This window comes from Gobio gobio, assembly GCF_949357685.1.
Source record: "Gobio gobio genome assembly, chromosome: 6".
Classification (NCBI taxonomy): Eukaryota; Metazoa; Chordata; class Actinopteri; order Cypriniformes; family Gobionidae; genus Gobio; species Gobio gobio.
The window spans coordinates 15,694,152-15,714,711 of NC_137102.1; the positions used below are offsets into that span (position 1 = coordinate 15,694,152).

General features: G+C 37.2%; 1 protein-coding gene across 1 annotated transcript in view; it reads left to right on the forward strand.

Moving 5' to 3' along the window:
* Nucleotides 1–20,560, forward strand: part of plppr5a (phospholipid phosphatase related 5a) — a 39,715-nt gene continuing 19,155 nt past the window's right edge. The window contains exons 1-3 of the mRNA XM_079819388.1: nt 1–483; nt 16,043–16,175; nt 18,893–19,143. Coding sequence (XP_079675514.1) covers nt 280–483; nt 16,043–16,175; nt 18,893–19,143 — 588 coding nt within the window. The 5' untranslated portion in view covers nt 1–279. The remainder of the gene's footprint in view (nt 484–16,042; nt 16,176–18,892; nt 19,144–20,560) is intronic.

Below are 20,560 nucleotides of genomic sequence, written 5' to 3' on the forward strand. Positions count from 1 at the left end.
ACTCACAAAAAAATGCAAGCGGTGAGGCACGCCTACAGAGCGTGCAGCTGCCCAGCATGCGCGAGCTCTAACCCAATTGAATTCATTCTCATAGACTACAACGCACTTTACAGCGCTGGACGCTCGGACTGTCACTGACACAATGCGCTACTATTTCTGGTGGATTTATTAGGAGGAGTGATAATGGAATAAGAAGAAATCATGCCAATGCTATCGTAGGACTAGGAGACGAAGCCGAAGATCATTCATTTTCCAGGATCTGTTTGACCCTTATCGACAATGCTTTACTTTCAGTTGGTGATCATGGCAGGTACTGTCATGCTGGCATACTACTTTGAGTACACCGATACTTTCAACGTGCACATCCAGGGATTTTTCTGTCATGATAATGCTTATACGAAGCCCTATCTCGGACCAGAGGAGACCGGCGCGATTCCACCAGCTGTCCTGTACGCGGTGGTCGCAGGAGTCCCTGCACTTGTGGTGAGTGTGTGTTGAAAGGAGTTTAGAACGAGGAGTACATGATCAGTTTGTGATTTGTAGAGATAGTTAAAATGTCCTGTTGGAGTCTCATAGTTAGCCTGGTTGCAAAGTAAGTAGATAACATATTAATAGTGCAACACATTAATTGTGTATATTTGATTATGCTTTATTATATTTAAAATGAATGATCCATTGTGGTTTCTGATTACAGTCTAACAGTGTATGTTTGCACCTTTCATGGTGGGTCAGTGTATCAAATTTTGGCTCAGAAAAAGAAAATAAATGAACCCTTTTATTCATCAAGGCTTCATTAAATTGTTACAATAATGTCAAGACACGTAGCCTATAACCTATATTTCAAATAAATGCTGTTCTGTTATTCAAAGAATCCTGAAAATAAAATATTAATATTGTAGACCCATATTAATATAATAGACCCATATTAATATTGAGTTGTGCAACATTGATAATAATACAAAATCTTTCTTGAGCATCAATCAGCATATTAGAATGATTTCCAAAGGATTATTTGACACTGGAGTATTAGCAAAAATGCAAAAAAAATCTACATTGCCATCACAGGATTAAATTACATGTTAAAATATATTTAAAAAAGAAAAGTCATTTTAAATTGCTATAATATTTCACAATATTATCTTTCAAAAATAGAAACCAAAGCAAGACAACAAACACATGTTGACACTTATTAAATTAACATAGCATAGTTCAGAGAAGTTGGTCTTTTAAGGAGAAATGTTTTATAATGAAATCTTTGATGTTAAATTGAGCTTTAGTTTGACTTTTAAATCTTTTTAAAACATTTTGTCTAAAGAAAGTTTGTTACATTGTTGAGATCTCTTCATAAACTCTAGAGTTAACCCTAGATTACTCTGTCTGAGAAGACTTAATTATGATTTCACTTTTTTAACTTTAGTTAGTGTGTAGTGTTGCTGTTTGAGCATCTGCAAAGTTACAACACTCAATTCAATGCAAAGGGAGATATGTTCTTTCACAGAAATCAATTTTTAAGGACCACAACAAACAGCTGGTAGACTACAACAAACTTCTTCCTGGGTTGGTGACATCACAAACCCTAAAGTCCAGTAGCCCCGCCCCCTATTTCAAGCACGACAAGTAGTAATAGGTAAATAACAGATGTAACGCTCATACTGGATCGAGCAACTAAGCGATAAATTTGCCTTTGAAGAGTGCAACATGTTGTGGAAAAACACAGTAGCTGCATTGAATTAGCAGAGAGCCTGAAATTAAAGAAACTATGCTGTGCCTTCTATATTGGATCCGACAGGAACTGCGCAACACACTTATGTGAGTAAAAAAGTTTTTACTGTGTCACCATTGCTTTGTTACTGATATGTACTGATTATGTGTACACGTCTAACCAAAATCACCAGTGAATGATTGATGTAGGCCTACAGTCAGATGTTTTTGTCTCAGAATTGTTTATTGTACAAACCAGTGACTAAACGGTCAACTTCACATTGTTTCTCTCAGTAGGATGAAAATAATCTGTTATTTACAGTTTTTCTCAGTCGCTTTGGTACATTTCTCGAATCATCCTCGACATCTGCAAAACAGTAAGTGCATTTCTCAAAACAGTTCGTACAAATAGCAAAATACCATGGATTACCTACAAAAGCCAGTCTCTTGCTCAAAATCCTTAGTCCATCTCTCAAAAGTAAATATTTGTGTGAATGAACATGTCAATGCCATCAGAATGACAAGTCCTTGTGTCATTGTGTACGGATAAGACTAATTAGATAAGAAATTGCTTAGTCAAGTTGTCAATATAACAGTGTACTCTGGAGGGATGTTCTGATGTAAACTATGGCTAAAGTTTTGATGACAATTATTGTAAATTGTAGGTTACACCTTAGTGTATGTGGGAGTTTGATTGCAAGAGACTGGACAAGATTCCCAATTACTCTTTTACTGTTTGTACTGTAATTTGTTGCCAGACCATGTCATTGCGATACAGAATGGCAAAGACAGCACTGCATAGCACAAAGAAAAACAAAACACAAAAAAACGAAAGTAGAAATTAGGCATGTGCCGGTATCAAATTTTCATGTTGCGATTAATTGCTGAAGCTTTTATCACAGTATACGGTATTATCACGATATTGAAATACGTTGCAAAAAAAGTGTTGTCATACTATAACAGGTTTAATAACTTTCTTATAACTAAGAAACCGAACATTTAAATACAATAAAGCAATACACAAAAATGTATTAAGTAAACAAATATTTAAAACAGATTAAAGTGCAAAAGAATGATAAAGAACAATAGGTAACACTTTGCAATAATGTCTCACCAGTTAATGCATTAACATTAACAAAGAGCGAATAGCTAAATTTTTACAGAAGTTATTATTCTTTGATAACGTTATTTAAAAAAAGCAACTGTTAGTTAGTGTAAGCTAGTGTAAACACGTTGGGTTTGTTTACATCAGTGCGCGTTCCTCTTTGACGTGTTGTTCATTTTAAACGGTTGATGGGTAAAGTATTCTTAAAATGCATTCTAAAAATCTGAATAATTCGTAATAAATAATTATTCAGGGTATGTTGAAGTGCCCACGATAACAATATCATGAATGTTCATTATTGTGATATATCATATTACCGTATACCGGCACATGTCTAGTAGAAATGGGAACATAGGACAATCTCCTTAGGGAAAACTGTACATGCAGTGCTGTAGGAATCACAACAAATATCTTTAGAAAAAAAGTCTAATGGAAATGTATAGAATTATGCTTGACATATTATGACAAATTGTTCAACCATTTTGCATGTAAAGACTTATGCTATGAACTAATATCTAAATGTTGTGGGGGGTGAGAGAGACTATTCAACATAAGCAATTGACAATGTAGGAAACAGCAGATAATTGTACATAATCATTGGCATGGATGTACCAAAGCATTTGCAACTTGTTCAAAGAAATGAGAAACTGCTTTTTTGATGTGCACAAGTGACACAATGATGCTGAACAGGTAGTTTTGAGAATTTCAATTCAGATCTGAGAAATGTACCAAAGCAACTGAGAAAAACTGTAAGCTGATTAAATCATATATAAAGAGCGATCAAAGAACGCTCCCTTTACAATCGCTGGAACTGTCAATCAAACAGCGCGAGTGTTCTGGACTCTCGCCAAAACTCCCCTTTCGAATCAACAAATCTCTTATTTATATTGTGTTTGCACTGTTAGCTATGATGAAAACATCTATTAGTGTGCAGAAATCGAGTTGACAATGGCGAGATCACGGAATTCATGCACTCAACATGTCTGGCTACATGCTCATCACTGTAACCTTTCATCCCACAATCTAAATATAATGCTATAATCAACTAGCCTGACAAGCCAGACCCACATCAAGATGTTGGGTCTGGGAACTCAGCATTGGCAGGGCTCAATCCGAGGGGCGGGACAAACGGTTGTCTTTCAAATTTCCTCTGCACGCAATAGGATAGCTCTACAACCAACCAGAGGGCAACGTGAGGTGGAGCTAGTTGATGGATTAAACTTTCGCCGTATCCGGTCGGCAAAACTCCGAACACACCTTCATTTCTTAAGAATGACTTTAGTCCCGTACTTTGTTCTTTTCTCAAAGAAAAGCTTAACTCAAAGTCTTCCAGAGTCGCGGCCAAAGCCGTTTCGAAAGGCCGCTGTTCGCCAGCTTCTTTGTTTACGAGTAGCACGCGGAACCGCCGCAACTCTGCCGTGATGTGCTGTCATTATGTGAAGCCCGCCGACCGACTCTATACACGCTGTGATTGGCCTGACCAGAGTTTGGTTTTTCCAGCTCGCAGGTCTACCGAGAGTTGCTAGACTACACTCGCGGCAAATTAGATTTGCCTCCTGCTAGGGTGCGTCTAGATTTCTAGGCTAATAATCATCACTTTTTTATGTAAAATATACTAACTAGTGATGTGTCGTTCATGAACGATTCGTTCATTTTGAACGAATCTTTAATATGACTCGGGACTACCGAGTTGTCTCAGAGAGTGATTCGTTCATTTTGTTGACTGCGCATGCACATTACGCTGAATCTGTACTGGAAAGAACAAAAATGATTAGTTCATCTTTCGAGTCTCGAGTTCGGGTTTGAGTCTTTCATTCTTCCTGTCAGTCCCATAGAGTCTATGCTGTCAGTAGCGGAAACAGAAAAGAATTGTTCTTTCGAGTTCGGGTTTGAGTCTTTCATTCTTCCTGTCAGTCCCATTGAGTCTATGCTGTCAGTAGCGGAAACAGAAAAGATTAGTTCTTACGAGTCTTTCGGGTTTGACGTTTGAGTCATTCGTTCTTTTGCCACGTAACTTGTCACTGTATTGAACACTAGTTCACAACCTTTTTACTAACAAGCACGTAGTTATTTTTTTATTTTATTTTTATTTTTATATATAATTCTCAGTTAATATCAGACATATACAAATATGGGAAATATATTGACTATTCAAGTCTAACATCACAAATTCAAGTCAATTAGACTATTACTCATTTTGAATCAACTGTATTTTATTTTTCTCTATTGAGTTATATTATAATTTTTTTGTCCTTGTGTTATTAATGAATAAAAATCAGTTTAAAAATGTTACCTAAACCTTTGTAACATAGCTTATGGGCCTATAGCGCCTATACAAAAACATATTACACACACACACACATATATATATATATGTATATATATGTATATATATATGTATATATATATATATATATGTATATATGTATATATATATATATATATATGTGTATATGTATATATATATATATGTATATATATGTGTGTGTGTGTGTTTGTGCTATATGATTCAAAATGAGTATAGACTAATTGACTTGAATTTGTGATGTTAGACTTGAATAGTCAATATACTTCCCATATTTGTTTATGTCTGATATTAACTGAGAATTATATATATATAAAAAAATTAAATAAAAAAATAACTACGTGCTTGTTAGTAAAAAGGTTGTGAACTAGTGTTCAATACAGTGACAAGTCACGTGGCAAAAGAACGAATGACTCAAACGTCAAACCCGAAAGACAGTAAGAACTAATCTTTTCTGTTTCCGCTACTGACAGCATAGACTCTATGGGACTGACAGGAAGAACGAAAGACTCAAACCCGAACTCGAAAGAACGAATCTTTTCTGTTTCCGCTACTGACAGCATAGACTCTATGGGACTGACAGGAAGAACGAAAGACTCAAACCCGAACTCGAAAGAACGAATCTTTTCTGTTTCCGCTACTGACAGCATAGACTCTATGGGACTGACAGGAAGAACGAAAGACTCAAGCCCGAACTCGAAAGAACGAATCTTTTCTGTTTCCGTTACTGACAGCATAGACTCTATGGGACTGACAGGAAGAACCAAAGACTCAAACCCGAACTCGAGACTCGAGATTCGAGACTCGAGACTCGAGACTCGAAAGATGAACTAATCATTCTGTTCCCGGACCTGTGTCACATGGCCTGGCCCAGCCCCAGATCAGAGTCAGACACAGACGAGTCGACAACTAACGTCTCGAGGAGTTCGAAGACACGAGAGGCGGAGAACAAACGTGATAAATATGAAGTTGCAAAAGAAAGAATGTCTCGGATCAGGAGGTGAACTAACAGAGTTAGACTGCAATAGCCTGACCCAACAACTAATCAATTACTTAAACGTTTCAGTTTCTTATCATTTGGTTTTTGGTTGCAGTACCCTATAGTTTATTTTTATTTAGTTTTACAAATGTAATCAACATTTCCATAAGTACTAGATGGGTTGGGCTATTTAACATGTCATTTTAATTATATTTTTCTGAAATGAACGAAATGACTCGAAAAAAGATTAGTTCATTTTGCTGAACGAGACTCAAAGATCCGAGTCAGTAAAATGATCCGAACTTCCCACTACTAATACTAACATTATAAGTGTATTATAAACATTATAAAATAATGCAGTCTTCTTTTAATCTTATTGTTGTGTAGAAAAAATTGAAATATGAAAGAGGTCAGTAAGTTGAAAAGCTGCATTGCCATTGCTTAATGTTTGCTATGTTGGCCACACTAAATTTTGGAATCTGTCTTTGAGAGTCCTTTTTTGGCTCTAGACTCTAGCTCTGTGTGCCTACAGTATATTAAAAGAGAATTTATGATGAGCAAGATATTGGCAGCTCCGAGGATCAATTAAAGAGCACCAAAAGCACTACAGAGCCTCCCTGCTCTCATCTCTTGTAAGAATTCCAATGGATTTGCTCAATTGATCTGAAAACATTTGGCATGGGCTTATATTAAGGCCACACAAATTCACCCCCAAATGACTATTATTATCACCCATTTGCTGAAAGCATCATTTTTGAGTCAAGTGTGGAGTGAAAACTTCGATCTGGTCTCAAGCGTGCTCTGCGGTGGACAGTAAAGGTCAGCTATCATCCTGACGGGTTCTAAAAGTGCAAGGCTTATACAGTGTTAGTCCCAAATATTGCTGGCATGCTGAATTTGGCCATTTCTGACATGACAACTGATAAGATTACAGTATCTGAGAATTTTATGAAGCAGTACTTATCCTCGTGTTGTTTCAAACTTTGTAATTTTGTTCTGTGGAAAACTGTAAGTCATTTAGGCGTGAAATTATAAGTAATGCTGACGGGAGCTTTTAAGTTTCAAATCCAAAATTACAATAAATGTAGTCAATGACTGTGCTATATTACAACACTTTCTGAATTTATATGATAGCTTTGTGTATGGGGTAAAAAAAATACAATCTTCCTGTCCAGTGAGCTGTTATTATTCTAAGATAAACCATTTAAATTATGACGTACTATGTCATAATTATGAGATTAGTTGTGATTATGACATAAAAAATGTTTATGTCATAATTATTACTTTGTCAAAATTTCAACTTCTTATTTCATTATTTTGACTTTTTATGTCATATTATGATTATCTTTATCTTATGTGGTGGAAATGGGATTTCATAGATTTCGTTTTGTTTATCACATATAACTATACTTCTTTATTATACATTTAAAGTGCGGTTGTGTACTTTTGAAGCTTGAAAGCTCAAAGTTAATGTAAGTGAATGGACAAAATCACCAGTATTCAAAATTTCTCTTTTTGTGTTTGATAAAAGGAAAACATCATATGAATTTGGAACGACATGAGGATGATTAATTGATGGCATCACTTTTAATTTTGGCCAAACTAAGTCAGCCTCTGTATTTGGAGAAGCACTTAACAAACATACAGTTGCTTGCCGTGGCACTTGTACAGTGTGTGTATACCGACCGGTGGTGTCTCAGGCATCAAAACTTGCCATTTAAAAAACGGGGAAGGTACAAAGGTAAAAGCACACTGAACAATGATGGTGGCTTTAGCAGGTCAGCATAAATAAGCGCTCTGAAATCAAACAACCAAACACCTCTTGTATGATGTCGCGGTTATATGTGCTTTCAGAGCGTTTATATATGCTAACCTTTGTACCTTCCAAGTTTTAAACGGCAAAAACCTGCCAGACAGAGGGTTTTAACTAACAGGGTTCAACTTGCACTACTCTCTCCAATTTCAACATGACCACCAAACTTATTTTGAATACTTTCCAAAGCTTGAACTGCCCTTTAGGCTTTTATTTGGTTCGAACCGGAGTATGATTCCTACCCTTCCCACTGCCTCTGCAATTCATTTGGAAACAAGAAACTATGAGAAATGCATTATAATTGTGACCTAATGCATGCAATGATGCAAATTATACATTAGGATGGATTACAAATGAGGACCCCCAAATATGAAGATAATTTTAATATATAGGCAGCATTTTCATGTATGCAGATCCATTTAAGCTGTGAAAAATGTAATATTAAAAAAAATCTTTCTATTAGGTTTATTTGTTTTTGGATTTTTATCCAAAACATTTTTAGAACATGGTGGACAAAATTATTAGAACAACTGACAGATCTGAAAATATCTGTCTATATTTTTTTTTTGCCTCCAAATATGATTTCATTTAATAATGTTCATGAAACATGCAGATGGTTGCTCTAACCATCAAATATCAGATGAAGTGAGTCGTACTGTTTTTATCCACTTTTAACTTTAATATTTGGTATGTCCACCTTTTGCAGGAATTTCAGCAGTCTGTCAATATATTTCCTCTGAGAACTTCAACACTAATGTTATCCCATGCCTTCTGCAACTGAAGCCAAAGGCTTTCCTTTGAATGTACAATAGATCAGCCCAGTTTATTTTCCAACTCGCCCCAAAAGTGCTCGTTTGGGTTGAGGTCCGGACTTTGAGGGGGCCAGTCCATCATTTTCAATGTTTCAGCAGATTCCTTCCGTCGCAGGTAGTTCCGGCAATAGTTAAAAGAATGTTTCGGGTCATTGTCCTTTTGTAAAATAAATCCAGGCCCAATAAGACAACTCCCAGATGCCAAGTTTTCTAATAATTTTGGCCACCACTGTAATCATTTGTGATGGTTGTGGAAAGCAGTGAGGCCGAGGGACTGTGAGAACGGGGCGAAGGCGGTGGTGAGTGATAATGAGCGACAGCTGCTCGCCGCACCAGTCTCGTGTCTCACGGAGGAGCTCAGACACATAAAAGGAGGAGCGACGACAATGAAGGACGAGAAAGGGCCAGGCCTGGATTTTATGTTATGTTTTGTTTACGTTTTATTATGTGTGTGCGTGGCAGCCCTCCTTGAGAAACGAGACCGGTGCGGCGCACAGCTGGCGCTCATTATCACTCACCACTAGGCCTGTCACGATAACAAATTTTGCTGGACGATAAATTGGCCAAGAAATTATTGCGATAAACGATAATATTGTCGTTCTGAGACCATTTTGATCTAAAACAATGATAATGGCATAATAATGCAGGTAGGCCTACACCTTTTCAAAGATCAATGAACTTTTATTTCTAAAGACTATTTAACTCTGAAAACGGAAAGCATTTTTAAATATCCACAATAAATGAACAAAACAACCGAAACAAAAAAAGCAATGGACTCTGAGTCTGTTAACAAACAAATGCTCTTGAATAAACAGCTGAAAAACTGCAACGGATGATTGTGTTTTAGGTAGTGCTGGGAATCGATTAAAATAAATCAACTAATTAATCACATTTTTTTTCTGTAATTAATCACGATTAATACGTTTTTAATGTTTTGATATTGTAATAATTTCAGTTACTCTCCAAATTAATGTAGAAACAATTTCTTGACAGCATACTGTATTTTAAATATGTGTTGTATTGTCAATATGTTGTTTTTATGAATGAAGGCCAGTGTCACTGATACTAATGTCTCTATGAAACATTAATGACGTTACATTACAGTATAACTGAAAGCTACCAATTTCAACATTTATTAGGCTTTCAAAAAAACAACTTTTAATTTAAGTGAACTTAAAACAAAATCTATATAACCCCATTATAATAAATATTATTTTTCCTGTGCCTTCCTTGTTATATATACAGACATATACAGAAATGTAATAGTTATCAAACACCTTTCTTAACGGCATAAATAATACATGAAATATAGATTAATCATCATTATAGCTACAATTTCATCACATCATCAGTGCTACTGTCACTTTAAGAACGGCCGCTGGCGAACATGATGCGGATCTCACACAATGTCCCGCGCATCTCATTTCCTCACAACTCTTTAAGTTCATTTAAGACATTATTTAACTAATTTAAGACTCCTAATATGAGAATACTCAAAATGATCTGTGTTGTTGTTATTGTTTGTACATGAGCAAAAGATAACTCGAAGTGAGCAGGAGACTGACTGTGCGTCGAGTGTATGTGTGTGTGTGTCAGAGTGTCCCTCCATTAGCTGAAATGAGACGCAGCCACACAGACAGGACACTGACACACACACACACACACACACACACACACACACACACACACACACACACACACACACACACACACACACACACACACACACACACACACACACACACACAGACAGGACATTGACATACGGCGCATTATCTTGTGTCTTGTCGCGTTTAGAAGCATTTACATGTATAAGAGCGTGATCATATGTAACGCTCGGCAAAAATGGATATAAAAACGGATGCTGGAAATTATGGCGGCCGGAAAAATTATTGAGCTCATTTTTTTTTATCGTGCGATTAATTGATTTATTGACTATCGCGACAGGCCTACTCACCACCGGCCTCGCCCCGTTCTCACGGTCCCTCTGCCTCGCTGTTTGCCACAATGTTTGCCATAATGTTTTATAAAAATTAAAACAATTCTGAGAACTTTTGTGAGGACTCCCTAACTGTTATAGCTCTTTGGGGGTCCCCAGACCCCTGTTTGAAAACTCCTGCCTTAAAGGGTTAGTTCACCCAGAAATTAAAATTCTGTCATTAAATACTTACCCTCATGTCTTTCGACACCCGTAAGACCTCCGTTCATCTTCGGAACACAAACAAAGATATTTTAGTTGAAATCCGATGTCTCAGAAAGGTACTTTTACACTCTCAAGATCCATAAAAGGTACTAAAGACGTTGTTACAAAGTCCATCTCACTACAGTGGTTCTACAATAATTTTATGAATCGACGAGAATAGTTTTTCGGATCGCATGTCAAACCGCCAAACTGCTGAAATCAGGTGACTTTGGCAATCCAAACCGCTGAATCGACTCACTGAATCATAACGCTTCGAAGCTTCATGATGCAGTGTTTTGAAATCGGTCATCACTATATTAGTTGTTATTTAGGTTTTTTGCGCACAAAAACTCGATTCATAAAATTATTGTAGAACCACTGTAGTGAGATGGACTTTGTAACGATGTCTTTAGTACCTTTTATGGATCTTGAGAGTGTAAAAGTACATTGTGCCAATGGAGGCCTTTCTGAGACATCGGATTTCAACTAAAATATCTTAAAATATATCTTCATTTGTGTTCCGAAGATGAACGGTCTTACGGGTGTCGAACGACATGAGGGTAAGTAATTAATGACAGAAATTTTATTTTTGGGTGAATTAACCCTTTAATGTATGGTCACATTTATCATTGTTCCCTACATTTTCCTGGGTGAAATTCAGTCGTTTCAATTGGAATCCACTCGATTTCGCAATGGGTTCAAGATGCTCATGTGAATTCACTACGTTGACCAACAGAACACTTTGTTTAAAAGTGACTTCTGTGTGATCTTCACACATCCCTACACTATTGACAATAGAGCTTTTTTGTTAAAATTACGCTAATTTAATGTGACTGCACCTTTAGACGACCCTTTCAAGCGGGCTCAGATGTGGTTCGCTAGTGCACATACAAGTTTGGGAAAGCACCCTGATTGCTGCATTACCTAAACAGTAAATCTTCTCAACACAAATGTCTTTGAACGCCCGATAAAAGAGGAGAATGTCTTGACTCTAGGCCATGTGTTGTTGGAGGCTGAAGGCAGATCCATAGAATTCTTATTTTGGGCTGCATCTCACATTCTTCAAATTAAATATGAATGTGAAAACAGATAAAAAATAAATTAAAGAATTCTTTGATGGCCCATATGACAGTTTGAGGAACCGTCTCACTCATCAGCCTTGGTTGTGTGACATTTATGGGCCAGGATGGCATGATGTATATTAGAAGTGAACAGTGAGGCATGCCAATCCACGTTCCCAGTCCCGAATTGCATTTGTTAAGAAAATTGAATTCCTTTTGTAGAAGCCATGAAAGGATTTGTCGTCCCTTATTAAGATCAGACCTTATTTATAGTTAATTATGAAAACGTGTACTTTCATAAATCTCAGACTTTGCCATCTTATTAACAATTTTCTGTTGATGATCTAAAGGATTATGTAATGAAAGTGAAGTAAACAAAAATAACAAATGTCATTCTCTAATATCCGTCTTAGAGAAAGATTCAACCACCACATTTATATGAAGCCTCTAACTTTTGAATTCCAAGTTTCTACATTTAATACATGTAATTTGTCTTTCTGAGCTTATTGTACATACCTCAGATGTAATCAATAAATAGTAGAGATTCATACTGCAGTACTAACAAGTGATGTCAAAGTGATATATCCTCAGACTCTTGGCGTAGAGTTCCCACTTCAAAAGCTCGCTCAGCCATGCTAATATTGAGATATTACTGCCGTTGTTGTAACCTGGAGTTTGCTGCACTGTTGAGTTTAGCACAAGGGTTCACAAGTTCACCTGTCACTTCCTGTGATTTTTCACATTGGTAAAAGTATTGGAATAAGGGTGCCAGGCTCTGATGCAGCTTAACACTTAGCATGCTGTGAACTGGTTAGTTGTGACATGAAACAAAGTTGCAAATGAGTAACATGAGTAAGCATTTTATGAGGCTGCTATAGAGTGGTGCAGGTATGAAGTCACTTTGTAGGCCAACCTGGAGTTAGCATCACACTTGTTCCTTCGACAAAAACCCAATAGGATTTTCCCATAGGCTTTTGGATTGTCGCTAAAAACAAGCTCTGTGATCAACAAAAGTTTACACGTTTTGTCCATCAAGATAATTATAAGAGATGAACAAATCCTTTATGAATTTTGAAACCTAAATGCTGTCGCCAGAAGTAAAAAGCTAAAGGTAGGCTATAAACAAACTAAGGTCAAACTTTTACCTGTTCGCGTGATGACGTTTAATGTCCCAGACAGCCTCTGTAGTCCCATTTAGCCAATTTTTAGCTCGACTTGAGCTTGTGTTGACCAGTGTTAATTTTGACATACATTTTTTTGTCATAGTCTTTTGACTAAAATGCCATTTAGTTTTAGTCATATTTCAGTCACCTGAATTGTTTTTAGTTTTAGTCGACTAAATATCATAAAATCTAATGAGTTTAGTTAAATTGTCATGCATTTAAACATTACATAACCGACTGTCACTTGAACTGACATTTTGACATCATTTTGTTTTTGACATTAAAAATACACAAAAGAGAGCTCAATTCACTTTTTTGTCTGTTTTTTTAAAAACAGCTATATAGTTTTTATAACTTTGTATTGCTTCAAATAAGTTTGTTTATTTATTTTTAATTTCAGTTAACATTTATTTAATTTCAAGTAATGAAGTTTTTTTTAATGGTTTTAGTTAACTATTATAACCCTGATACTTTATTGAATATGTGTCAAATACTGGTCTTTCCTCCTGACTATAGATTAAAAGGGAATTCAATTAAGTACAGTTAATTGTGTTACCAAAAACGAATATATAATGCATAACTTTTAATTATAAACAAGCTCGAAATACACCGGAACTCTTATTTTGAAATGTCTGCACCTCTGTTGCTCATTCAAGTTCAGATGAGAGAGATAAAATATACATTGTTACAACCGTCTAAAACATATTACTATATAAACATCGTAAAGTAAACATTGTCATTATTCATCAGCATTAGTTCATAAACAATTGCATGGCATAAATGTGCGCTATTCATTGATTGTGAGCCGCTCTAGAGCGCTGTATTGGGGATGCGTGAGCCTGTGTTCTCCAGCGGTTAGATCAGCTGGTTCAAATCAAATGTGCGCATCGTTACACAGGACATCAGTTCTGACTGGATCTCTTCCCTAATCGTCCCTCCCTAACATTTTCGTCTCGTTTTTATTTGTTGACGAAAATGACAGTTGATTTTCGTCATAGTTTTTGTCTTCCAACACTAGTTTTTATTTAGTTAACGTCTCGTTTTCGTCAGTGAAAAAAGGTTGCGGACGAAAATTATGACAAATTATTCATCAACGAAATTAACACTGGTGTTGACCACAGACTTTATTTCAGCCATTTAACCAAGACCCCGTTCAAAAAACCCATTGACTTCAGGACGAGGGAACCGGAAGTGCTTAAAATGCTAACTCGCTTCCATGTTTTGTCCTACAAAGTGATGTCATACCTGCACCCCTCTACAGGTAGCAAGAAAACAGGAAGTGTACACAGTACACAATGAAATCATGTATTTGAGTTACAACAAAAGTCGCAGGAAAAAAGGGCTCGACGAACATTGGTTAGCGAAACAACTTTTTTTTTTTGTTACTTGTACAGACTGTCAGTCCAAATCCGATTATTTGTAATCCGATTGGAATCTGATCTAAATTATTGACAGTCCACACTGTGTATCGCAACTGTTCAGATCCGATATGTGTGTTCCGTGGCTGTCTTTCGTTTCCTGGAATGTTTGTGTTGGTTTCCATGGCAATGACATTGCATTGGTAGAACTACGCCAAAAATAACATGGAGGGGTTTGCAATAGGATATGACAAATAAAGTGTAGTCACAGCACTGGACTACTACTACGTGTAACACCTCATCACTGGACCACAGAAATATCTCCATTAAATTATCATTTTCTGCATGACCTGCACATTGACAACACAAACCCTGCAACAACATCTAACGTGTTTACATTTTATGTGGTGTGAGAAAGTGAGATATAGGCAGAAAAGCTATGCGAAATCCAATCAGGGCGCTCAGACTGAAATGGATTTCCAGGAAGGAGATTTTAATAGGATTTAAGACTACATATGAATGTAGCTTGTAGCGGATTTGTAAAAATCAGATTTCATGTGTTTTTTTTTTTTCTGTTCACACTTGCTATAAATAATCGGATATGCACAAACAACACTGAACAAGGCTTAAGACTAGTTTTAACTAGTTTCACCTTTCTTTGGGCACAATCTCAGAAAAAAATGTGATACAATTTTACCTTTAGGGGTACAACAGCTTGTCACTGTGGCAGTTCCCTCAAACTCAAAGAGATGTCTTTTCCTTATTTACCCCTAAAAGGTGTCTCTTCTCTGATGACTGGTGCAAGGGCCGGACAACCTGTCACTCATATGAGATCACAGCATTAGCAAAACACAATGATCCAACGATCCAATCAATTAACAATGGACAAAATCAAGTCATCCTTTTTTCTTGTTTGAGAAGCCGTTTTACTCAGATATACATTACAATAGGGAAGAAAAGATATTTGCAACTTCTGTTTCATGATGACTTTAAAGTGACATGACATACTAATATATATATAATATAAAGGTCAATTCATAAAGGTCATGCAAAAGATCCTGGGTTTCCCATAAATTGGATATTTTGTCAAAATATATGTCAAATAATATAGAGATTTAGATTAATGTCTTATAGACAGACATTCTAACTTTTTCATACATCAACGCAAGTTGTCCCGAAACCCCCCATAGCCGTCAACAGCTTTATTCTTTCAAACCGATCCAGCACTAATTGCGAGTGTTCCTTTGACCCTGGTGCTCCCTGCCAGTTTGGCAAAATCAAGTTCAAGAGCTAGCTGGGAACTGGCATCTGGCCGGCGGAAAATCAGACCTCTAATCATTTCCATTGTGCTCATGAATTGGTCTTTATGCTCCTCCAGTGTTACAAATAGCCGAAATACAGCATGTTTTCTTGATTTTGCCTTCAAGCCAAAAATTAGATTTTAGCTTCATTTACATCTTATATCTAAGTAAAGATCAAGGAAAAAAGCAAAAGAGAGAGAGAGAGCCTACAAACGAAATGTGCCATTAAAAGCCTTGTTTGATTTTTTGGTTTTGTCTGCAGATTACAGTGACAGAGTCCGTGCTCTTCTTGCTGCAGTATGTCTCTGAGGATCTAGACAACCGAGAGAAGATCATTGTGATGGGCGACTGTTGTTACCTCAACCCTCTGGTCCGAAGGACATTTCGCTTTCTTGGTATGTCTTCACAGGCTGGATCGGCACTAATTAGGACAAATGTAGATTTAGACTTTTTTTTCCATTCCTGGTGCATTCGTGTCTGCAGCAGAAGAAAAGGCAAATCGAGATGTCAGACACACATACAGTACTTGCAAGTTTCTTGCAAGACGCTCATGGTTCATGTCAAAGCATTCACTTCAATTATTTATAGTATTTCTTCTGCAGAGAGGAGTTAAAGGGGAAAACTATGGGATGTTCCTTGCCCTGAAATCAGACCAGACTAGATATTAGCTCCCATAACTCCAGCAAACACTAAAAGGGAAGCACAACCTCCCCCTCATTATATTTATTTTAGTACCTTCATAGCCTTTATACTCTTACAAAATCAAGCAAAAATATTTTAAATTTACTTTTTGACTCCGTCCCCACTTATATGTTTAAAAGAAATGAACTAAACAATGGTATTTCAGCTCAAAAACCAGATCATGGTTACTAACCACCTGGAAACCAAACAAGATTGTAAGTTTACGTACATTGTATGTTAAAGAGCTGATTCAGGTGTCTACTCTGCAGTAGGAGATCAATATTGCAGAGTCCCAGCAAAGTATGCCAGATTGTGATGGTCTGCTCCATCTTCTACAATCTAGCATTTAGAAGCCGGCCTGCAAAATGAAGAATTTAAGAAAAGACCCAATGGCCTGAGCGTGAACCCTTCACGAGTTTATCCTGAAACAAATACTGTATTTGCACTAATGCAGTAAGTGCTAGAGAGAAGATGCATAGTTTCTGAATTATTCCAGCACAGTAAATTTACTGGCTTGTCTGTTACGCTGATCCTCTCGCTTCTCATCTAAATGTGCAATCATTTGTTTTATGAACCATATGATTACGCTTGAATTTTGTTTTAAGAACATCTCAGTTGGAATTCAGTGCTGTGCCACGTTAGCTTTCTGGTTAAAAATGGAGTCCTCTGGAGCGTAATGAATAAGCATGTTAACATGGGGGCAGACGGAGGAGCTGTGAGTAAACTGACAGCGGTAGAGCTCATTGTAAACTAGTTTCAGACCGCTGCGTCTCCAAGCTTCGCTCATAAACAACATTCAATGTGACAAAGCTGCCCACGCGCACATTAAGAGTTGAGTCTCGTTCCTCTGCTTTCGTGCCCAATATTCTGATTGTAAAAGAGCTGTAGACTCACTCAGCGCTGAATGGGCTGTCATTTTCCATGATGTGATTGCAATTTGGCATCATTTAGCTTTTCAGGATTTGTTTAGTGAATAGGCATTACAGGCAAACAACAGAAGTCGTCTATAACTCATTGCTTTTGTGAGAAATTAATATTGGGGCTATCTATATTACATGTTCATTTAGTGTGATTAATAATGCGGAATTAATCATCCCCTTGACTCATATGCACACTTCTGTTCAAAAGTTTTGGGTCAGAATGTTTTTTTAAAAAAGAAATTAATTATTTTATTCAGAAAGGAATCATTAAAATGATCAAAAGTGACAGTGAAGACATAGTGTTATATTATTTCAAATAAATGCTGTTCTTTTGACTTTTCTATTCATCCATGAAACCTATAAAAAGTATTAACTTCCACAAAAATATTAAGCAGCACAACTGCTTTAAACCTTTTTAAGAAATGTTTCTTGAGCAGCAAAACAGTATATTAGAATGATTTCTGAAGATCATGTGACACTGAAGACTGGAGTAATGATGCTGAAAATTACAGGAATACATTACATGTTAAAATATCTTAAAATACAAAACAGTTATTTCAAACGTTAAAGGAACACGCTGATTTTTTGGGACTTTAGCTTATTCACCATATCCCCCAGAGTTAGATAAGTCCATACATACCATTCTCATCTCCGTGTATGTCATAACTCTATCAGACGCATCCACTGCTAGCCTAGCTTAGCATAAAGACTGGAGGTTAACGGCTCCAGCTAGCCTACTGCTCAATAAGTGACAAAATAACGCCAACATTTTCCTATTTACATGTTGGGATGTGTATAGTTACATTGTGTACTAATACCGACGGAAAATGAAAAGGAACTTCGCTGCCGTACCATGGGTGCAGAGCTGCAATGATATTACGCAGCACAGCGCCTGAAAATAGGCCAACTTCCGTCAACATAACCAACGTGACAACTTGCTTGCGCAGAGAGCATGCTGGGGAATACTTTCAGGCGCTGCATAATATCATTGCGCCGCTGCACCCATGGTATGGCAGCAAAGTTCCTTGATTATTGCGCAGGAATGAGAGAATAGTTCCTAGCCATATCGGTCTAGAAAATCGCAACTTTTCATTTTTCGTCGGTCTTAGTACACGATGTAACTAAACACATCACAACATGTAAATAGGACAATGTTGGCGTTATTTTGTCACTTATTGAGCAGTAGGCTAGCTGGAGCCGTTTACCTCCAGTCTTTATGCTAAGCTAGGCTAGCGGTGGGTGCGTCAGACAGAGTTATGGCACGCACGGAGATGAGAATGGTATGTATGGAATTATCTAACTCTGGCGGATACGGTGAATAAGTCCCAAAAAGTCGGCGTGTTCCTTTAATAATATTTCACAATATTACTTTATTTTTGATCAAATGAACGCAGCCTTGGTGAGCATAAGAGACTTCTTTCAACCTAAAATCTTACTGACCCCAAACTTTCGAACGCAAGACTGAAATCCTAGATTTGCCTCTGGATTAAACAGTGTCTTTGTCCCTCCAGGTGTGTACGCTTTTGGACTCTTTGCCACAGACATCTTTGTAAATGCCGGGCAGGTGGTAACAGGAGATCTGACCCCCTACTTCCTGTCGGTGTGCAAACCAAACTACACAGCGCTGGGGTGCCAACAGGTGGTGCGTTTCATCAACCAAAAGGAAGCCTGCACAGGCAATGAGGATGATATTATGCGTGCTCGCAAATCCTTTCCATCCAAAGAGGCGGCCATCAGTGTTTATGCAGCTCTTTATGTTGCTGTGAGTAAACCCTACTTGTACACATACAGAACACAATAGAAAGGGATGGGTCAAACTCTGTAGTCTAAACAGCAAAAAAAAAATGTGTAATGTTAATAAACTGGCATTAAAGGGGACATATTCTGCCCATTTTCACAAGATGTAATATAAATCTCTGGTGTCATTTATTATAGATAAAGATAATTTATTATAGCTTGTCAAATTTGCCTTCATTCTTCTGTGTCCTCAGTGGCTCGGATGCCGGGAGTCTATGGAGACTTGTATGTTCGTTGGTACATCCAACAACAGAACATTCGTAATGTTTTTTGGCGCAGACATTGAAATACTCTAGCTAGCTGATACAGCGAGTGAACAGAAATGGCGGTCTCTGTGCTTCTCACTCAAGGGTGTCTATGCTAAAAGGGCAGATCATCAACAGTCATGGCCAGTGTTTCCCTACTCTTATAGGAGTATGGGGAAATATGAAACACTGCGTTATGAGAGATTGACAGTGATTAATGGGGATTATTAAAAAAGTATTCTGTGGATTTTTACCATTATAGGCTGGTTGTTTACACTAACTATGGACACACATCTGTGTTGAAACACCTTATAAAAGCGAATTTTGCAATTTTAAAGGGCATTTCACCCAAAAATGAAAATTCTGTCAATAATTACCCTTATGTTGTTCCAAACCGGTAAGGCCTTCGTTCATCTTCGGAACACGAATTAAGATATGTTTGATGAAATCCGAAAGGTTTCTGAACCATCCATAGGCAGCAACGTCATTGCAACTTTCAAGGCCCAGAAAAGTAGAACGCTGCCTTATCCTGCGTCAGCACCGCATGCATCATGGTGCTCATGTAAACAGCTTTGGCCAATGGTGAGCTGGCGTTCTGAAGTAGAACCAGGAAGCGATGCGCTGCGGAGGAGTCTGACACAGACGAGAATATATTGTTGAATAAAGCATTTATTTTTGCACACAAAAGTATTGATGAACCACTGTAGTCACATGTACTATTTTAACAATGTGTTTACTACCTTTCTCGGCATTGAAAGTTGCAATTACGGTGCTGCCTCTCGGATTTCATAAAAAAATATCTTAATTTGTGTTCCGAAGATGAACAAAGGTCTTACGGGTTTGGAATGACATGAGGGTGAGTAATTAATGACAGAATTTTCATCTTTAGGAGAACTAACCCTTTAAATTGTTTGTGCCAGAATGACAAATAGGTATCTTGTTTTCTACAGCTAAACAGGTTTGGAACCAGTTGCATTCTGTTCATGGAAGCTTTATGCATGTTTTTTCCCCATGTGAAGAGGCTGTTTATGTAGAAGTTAAATCAGCAAATATTATGTGGAGCTCAGGGAAAAGTAAACTTCTTGTCAGATTCAAGATTTTAGACAGAGCATAAAATGATTTTTTCTAGCATTCCTT